The sequence below is a fragment of the Schistocerca piceifrons genome, chromosome 1, assembly GCF_021461385.2.
Source record: "Schistocerca piceifrons isolate TAMUIC-IGC-003096 chromosome 1, iqSchPice1.1, whole genome shotgun sequence".
NCBI lineage: Eukaryota > Metazoa > Arthropoda > Insecta > Orthoptera > Acrididae > Schistocerca > Schistocerca piceifrons.
This window is the reverse complement of record NC_060138.1, coordinates 454,373,511-454,381,232: the sequence shown is the minus strand read 5'-3', so window position 1 is coordinate 454,381,232 and position 7,722 is coordinate 454,373,511. Positions and strand designations below refer to the sequence as shown.

Here is a 7,722-nt window from a genome sequence, read left to right as displayed (position 1 = left end):
TTTCTTTTTTTGTTGCAGTAAATGTCGAGCCCAGTAAATAACAACCTTCACAGTTTAAAGGTGTTTATTACTGGGGTATTCTCTTGTAACAAGTCAGTAACACGTTACCCTCTGGTCCAAAGTCACATAAATCACGCCCTTCAATTACAATGACATCCACACATATTCTTCTGGCGATATTCAGTGCCAAATCTTCTCCCACTGTAATGCCGAGCGTAATGTAAAATATTGGCTTAATACTAAAGCAATGACAATTGTAATATTTAGCTGGATTTGGTCTGTCAAAAACTATATACTGTGTGACATAGTTCTGGAGCTACATTGTCATAGACATTGAGACGTTTGAAAAACTTGCTTTTCATCAAAATCGAGCACAAATTATCCGAACTATACTCATCCAGTGTTTCATAATGAGAGCACTAATGATTTCCAACGAACTTTAAGCTTAATGTCAAATCTTTTCTAAACTTTTTCTCACACTAACTCATTTGTAAATTAATCAGACGTTTGAAGCTGTTTTATACACAGGAGTTCAATTCTTTAAAGAATCGGGGGGTTGACTGGTACTATAGAAGACATGGTGGGAATGACATGCTTTCTGAGCTGAGTTTGGGAGACAGTTCTGGTGTTCATAACTTCACTAGGATGTTGCTGTCTGGTTCCAAAATTCTAACAAATGTTATATGGCTAGTTGTTTCGAAGACACATAAATTTCAGAAAAGCAATTCCTATTAAGCAAAGATCTACTGTTACTCTTCGGTTTTTGGCAACAGGAGATTCCTATCAAAGCCTTGCATATTTATTCCAAATTTCAAAGCCATCCGTATCTCAAATAGTTCCTGCAGTTTGTGAATTAGGACAGAGCACAAGCAAACACTCATAAACAATGTTCCTTTGATCTTTCCTATAGCCATGGAACACTGTTTTTGTGTTCATACCAAGCTGCGAATGTCAGTAGTCCAGTAGTAGCTGCGAACAATGTTGTGAACTTTGTTTTGAGCTCAGTGTAAATGCGCCTTAACTAAATTCAATGGAGTCAATTTCATCTCCAAGTTTACACTGTATTTGAATGTCGAATAGCACAGTAAGAACATAAGCATTCTACATTACAAATGTGGAAGATCAACAGTACTTAACACAGATGTGTTTCCATGTTATTAACAGGTATCACAAGTAATAAACTTTATGAGAAATCAGTCTGCTAGAATCATGCTCCTACTGTAATGAAAATGTTTAAGTGAATAAGGCACTTGAAAAATATCGAGCACCGCTCCTCGCCATCCTCAGGGTTTCATCATTGGATGTAGTGGCAAATTTTGTGTAACTAGTTTGGTGACTATAGTGGCATTCAGTGCAGTGGAAGTACATTCACTATATTTTTGCTGTGCAACAGTACCTGGCACAATAACTGCTTATTCTGTCACTGAGATTACAAAGCAAAGCATACTATGTGGCAAGAAGCAACACACACACCATTCAAAGTAGACTTGCTTACTTATCATGGATTAAAATGTAATGAAGTTGAATACTGTTTCTGTCAGAAGCTGCTAACATGCATACTCGATTAAATACAGGACAATATGAGTAAGAGATGTGAACAAAAATTGAGCAGAATACAAGGTATACACGTATGACGTAATTAAATCATGCAAATATATATAAGTCCACAGAATACCGTGCGATAAAACCAGTTTATTTGAAACAAAACCAAAGTGGAGTCATGTAAATTACCAAATATTATCACTGTGAACAAAAACCAAGCAGAACAGGAGCAATGCACTTACAATTCAAAGAGTGCAAAGTGCATGCACACACATGAGAGAGCCTTATAACATTGTGGGATGAAACCAGTATGGAAAAATTTAAAACATTCAATAATAAACCTGCGGCACTGCAAGTGGCCTGGGAGTGAACCAGTATTTTGTTACTGGAAGTCTCTGTATAAGCTTTCGAACTTGTGGATCCTAATACAATTTCTTCTATTATGTTCACGTTCATTCCTTTGGTAATTAAAAATTCAGAAAGGTATCAACACATCCCTACAAGCTAGGCACAAAATTTAAAGATGTATCTACAAACTAGTATCAACATCCACCTTCCCATCACCATTAGAGCACACAGCCCCAACACTAAAAAGATCAAAAGCAGAACGAGATATATGATGAATTTTGACTAATGTATAACTGTGTTTTTAAAAATATATATTTATTGATTACATATATCAACAGTATAAGATGAAAGTATGATTAAAAAACGATTGTGTCTTTTTGTATGAGTGCACAATAAATCTTCAGCCACTTCAATTATTCTGATGCTGTTCTTTCTTCTCTCTCACCCATGCTTCAATTTTAAGTCTGAGCTCCTCATCAGTTTTGACTTGATCCATAGTTAATGGAGAGCGGTTGAATGGGTCAGTCTGATCACTCAGCAGATGCCTGTATTACAGAAAGCAAATCTTTAGTTTTGCAATAAAATAATTTTATGTAAAATTAAAAATACGTAATCTTTTTAGTTCAAATTGCAATGAGCTTCAGTACTGAAAGATGTGAAGGGAATTTAACAGGCCAATTACAACTAGACCAAAACTGTTTTGTCTTTCTCCTGCTTCATCCTTAACAAAGCAACGTTTTCATAAGTAGTAGTTGTTGTTGTTGTTGGTAGTGGTGGTGGTGGTGGTGGTGGTGGTGGTGGTGTGTGAGTGAAGTGCTTTTATAATCTAATATTTTATGTCCAATGTGCAACCAAAAGTCATCATAAACCCTACACAATGTGTTCCAATTTACTTCAATTTCATTGTAAAATGTATTATTGTGATTGGCTCAATATTTAATTCTGGATAAATGAGTGCTGACTGCATTTCCATACTTATTGTATATGGCAAATAATAGATTGAGAGTTCCCAACGGTATTCAACCACACTCCCCTTGAACCATTGACCTTGACAAGGTGGGCTGGCTTGCATGCCTCAAAGAACAGATAGACGTACCACAGGTGCAACCAAAATAGTGGGGTATCTGTGGAGAGGCCAGACAACTGTTTGGTTCCGGAAGAGGAAGCAGCAGCCTTTTCATTGGTTGCAGTCTGGAAGATTGATCTGGTCGTGTAACATCAGCCAACATGGCCTTGCTGTGCAGGTACTGTAATGGCTGAAAGCAAGGGGAAATTGTGCAGCTCTTACTTTCACCGATGGCATCCTCTTGAGTAGAATATTGTGGAGGTACAATTCTCCACCATTTGCATCCTTGGGTGGGGACTACTCATGAGGATGTCTTTGACAGGAAAAATAAAAGTGGCATACTACAGGTCGGAGCATGGAATGTTCAATTCCTTAAATCAGGTAGGCAGGTTAGAAAATTTAAAAATGTGAATGGGTAGGTTGGAGTTAGATATAATGGAAACCAGTGAAATTCATGTCAGGATGAACAGAATTTCTGGTCAGGTCAGTACAGTGTTTACAGATACAAAATCAAATAGGGGTTATGCAGTAGTAGGTCTAATAATTAACAAGAAAGTTTGAAAGTGGGTAAAATAATATGAACAACGTACTGAACACATTGCTGTAGCCAAGATAGATATGAAGCCAATACCCAATACAATAGTATAAGTTTATATGCGAAGTAGCTCCGCAGATGATGATGATGATAATGAGTTTGAAAGAATGTATGATGAGATAAAAGAAATTATTCAGATAGTTAAGGGAGAATTAATAAGATAATACGGACTGGGGGAAAGGAACGAAAGTGAAAGCCAGGTGGTAGAAAATTGTGCCAAGTGTAATTTAAACATCACTAACACTTGTGTTGAGAATCATGGAAGAAATTTGTACACACTGAAGAGACCTAGATACTTTCTGGTTTCAGACCGATTACATAGGGATACAGTAGATGATGACTGTGTTACTTCGAGAGATGAAATAGTGAAATCAACGGAGGATCAGATAGGTAAAAAGACAAGGTCTAGTGGAAATCAACGGATGTGACAGAAGCTATTGAACGTAATTGATGAAAGGAGAAAATATAAGAATTCAACAAATGAAGCCAGTGAATGGGACTATAGGACTTCTAAAATTGAAAGTAACAGAAAGAGCAAAATGACTAAGCATGATTGGCTGCAAGACTATAAAAGCATGTGAACTAGAGAAAATACAGATACTGCCTATAGGAAAACTGAAGAGGCCTGTGGAAAAAAGAGAAGCAATTATGTGAATATCAAGAGCTCAAATGGAAAACAAGTAATAAGTAAAGAAGGGAAATCTGAAAGGTGGAAGAAATACATAGAGGGACTATACAAGGGAAATGGACTTGGAAGGCAAGATTATAGAAAAGAAAGAGGAAGCAGATGAGATGGGACATGCAGTGCTGCAAGAAGAAGTTGATAAAGTACTGAAAGACCTAAGTTGAAACAAGGCCCCTGGAGTAGAAACATACCCTCAGAACTGCTAAGATCCTCGGTAAAACCGGCCATGACAAGACCATTCCACCTGCAAGATATGAGACAGGGGAAATACCCTCAGACTTCAGGAAGACAGTAATAATTACAGGTCCAAATCTCTGGAGAATGGAAATTTGTTAACATCAATTATAAATTTAAGTATTTGGAAGTCCTTTCCAGCACATCTTTATTGCTTGTATTCTGCTCAGATCTTTCTTTGTCCAAGTCCAACATTCTGAATCCACAAGACAAAAGTGGCAGATAATATTACTTATTATTTCTTAGCAATAAATATTGAACAATTTTTTATTCCCTCCAAAATTTCATCCTTGAAGTTCCTTTTTTTGGTTAATTTACATTCTGGATACTTGGAAGCATCAACTTCTTTAAAGCTTTTTCCATTACAACTTACAGCCTTCACTTTTTTGCATTTGTCCTCCTTATTTTCATTATTTCACTTTTTGTTAAGCTTATTTCCACACCTGCTTCTTCAATCACTCTCTGCCAGGTCTTTTAGTCGTTTTTCCAATTCCTGCTCATTACATCGTATCATCAGGTGTTGATCCTTAGTGAACTTTCCTTATGAAGGATAATTTGGAAAATATTTTGAGTAGATTTCCCCACCATGTTATAGTTCTGGGTGGAGATTTTAATTTGCCGGATATAGACTGAGAGACTCAAACGTTCATAACGGGTGGCAGGGACAAAGAATCCAGTGCTTTATCTGAAAACTAGCTTGAGCAGTTAAACAGAGAACCGACTCATGGTGATAACATATTATACCTTCTGGTGACAAACAGACCCCAACTATTTGAAACAGTTAACACAGAACAGGGAATCAGCGATCATAAAGCGGTTACTGCATTGATGATTTCTGCTGTAAATAGAAATATTAAAAAAGGTAGGAAGATTTTTCTGTTTAGCAAAAGTGACAAAAAGCAGATTTCAGAGTACCTGACGGCTCAACACAAAAGTTTTGTCTCAAGTACAGATAGTGTTGAGGATCAGTGGACAAAGTTGAAAACCATCGTACAATATGTGTTAGATGAGTATGTGCCAAGCAAGATCGTAAGAGATGGAAAAGAGCCACCGTGGTTCAACAACTGAGTTAGAAAACTGCTGCGAAAGCAAAGGGAACTTCACAGCAAACATAAACACAGCCAAAGCCTTGCAGACAAACAAAAATTACGCGAAGTGAAATTTAGTGTGAGGAGGGCTATGCGAGAGGCGTTCAATGAATTCAAAAGTAAAGTCCTATGTATTGACTTGGCAGAAAATCCTAAGAAATTTTGGTCTTATGTCAAAGCAGTAGGTGGATCAAAACAAAATGTCCAGACACTCTGTGACCAAAATGGTAATGAAACAGAGGATGACAGACTGAAGGCCGAAATTCTAAATGTCTTTTACCAAAGCTGTTGCACAGATGACAAAATGGTAGATATCGAAATAGACGACAGAGGGATAGAGAAACAATTAAAATCGCTCAAAAGAGGAAAGTCCGCTGGACCTGATGGGATACCAGTTATATTTTACACAGAGTATGTGAAGGAACTTGCCCCCTTCTTGCAGCGGTGTACCGTAGGTCTCTAGAAGAGCGTAGCGTTCCAAAGGATTGGAAAAGGGCACAGGTCATCCCCGTTTTCAAGAAGGGACATCGAACAGATGTGCAGAACTATAGACCTTATATCTCTAATGTCTATCAGTTGTAGAATTTTGGAACACGTATTATCTTCGAGTATAATGACTTTTCTGGAGACTAGAAACCTACTCTGTAGGAATCAGCACAGGTTTCGAAAAAGACGATCGTGTGAAACTCAGCTCGCGCTATTCATCCACGAGACTCAGAGGGCCATAGACACAGGTTCCCAGGTAGATGCCGTGTTTCTTGACTTCCGCAAGGCGTTCAATACAGTTCCCCATAGTTGTTTAATGAACAAAGTAAGAGCATATGGACTATTAGACCAATTGTGTCATTGGATTGAAGAGTTCCTAGATAACAGAATGCAGCATATCATTCTCAATGGAGAGAAGTCTTCCGAAGAAAGAATGATTTCAGGTGTGCCGCAGGGGAGTGTCGTAGGACTGTTGCTATTCACAATATACATAAATGATCTTGTGGATGACTTCGGAAGTTCACTGAGGCTTTTTGTGGATGATGCTATGGTATATGGAAAATTGTACTGAAATGCAGGAGGATCTGCAGCGAATTGACGCATGGTGCAGGGAATGGCAATTGAATCTCAATGTAGATAAGTGTAATGTGCTGCGAATACATAGAAAGAAAGATCCCTTATTATTTAGCTACAATATAGCAGGTCAGCAACTGGGAGCAGCTAATTCCATAAATTATCTGGGAGTATGCATTAGGAGTGATTTAAAATGGAATGATCATATAAAGTTGATCGTTGGTAAAGCAGATGCCAGACTGAGATTCATTGGAAGAATCCTAAGGAAATGCAATCCGAAAACAAAGGAAGTAGGTTACAGTACGCTTGTTCGCCCACTGCTTGAATACTGCTCAGCAGTGTGGGATCCGTACCAGATAGGGTTGACAGAAGAGATAGAGAAGATCCAACGGAGAGCAGCGCGCTTCGTTACAGGATCATTTAGTAATCGCGAAAGCATTACGGAGATGATAGATAAACTCCAGTGGAAGACTCTGCAGGAGAGACGCCCAGTAGCTCGGTACGGGCTTTTGTTGAAGTTTCGGGAACATACCTTCACCGAGGAGTCAAGCAGTATATTGCTCTCTCCTACTACATACATCTCGTGAAGAGACCATGAGGATAGAATCAGAGAGATTAGAGCCCACACAGAGGCATACCGACAATCCTTCTTTCCACGAACAATACGAGACTGGAATAGAAGGGAGAACCGATTGAGGTACTCAAGGTACCCTCCGCCACACACCGTCAGGTGGCTTGCGGAGTATGGATGTAGATGTAAATATGATGACGTCCGTGACTTCCTTGCCAAACCTCTCTATCCATTCTAAACCACTCTTGAGTTCTTACCACCTATTACAACACAATTCAGGCATTTGTTGACCATGTTTCTGATTCTCAGTTGTGTTCCTTTTGATAATTCCAGTCTGTTCAGACCTTTCCATATCTCTTCCCTTCTAGCAGTGCCATAAACATTTTTATATCAGCGGCATAATGGTGCTATTCCTATGTGATACTCACAGATCACAGTGTTACCTTTCTGAAAGTAGGTACAATAACTGACTGTCCAGTCACCAGGAATCTTTCCGGATGTCCACACTATTCTCATTATTCCAGAAAGCCACTG

General features: G+C 38.5%; 1 protein-coding gene across 1 annotated transcript in view; it reads right to left on the bottom strand.

Annotated features, from left to right (window-relative positions):
* Window positions 1–2,184: 2,184 nt before the first annotated feature.
* Window positions 2,185–7,722, bottom strand: part of LOC124792370 (ubiquitin conjugation factor E4 A) — a 124,046-nt gene continuing 118,508 nt past the window's right edge. The window contains exon 10 of the mRNA XM_047257935.1: window positions 2,185–2,435. Coding sequence (XP_047113891.1) covers window positions 2,300–2,435 — 136 coding nt within the window. The 3' untranslated portion in view covers window positions 2,185–2,299. The remainder of the gene's footprint in view (window positions 2,436–7,722) is intronic.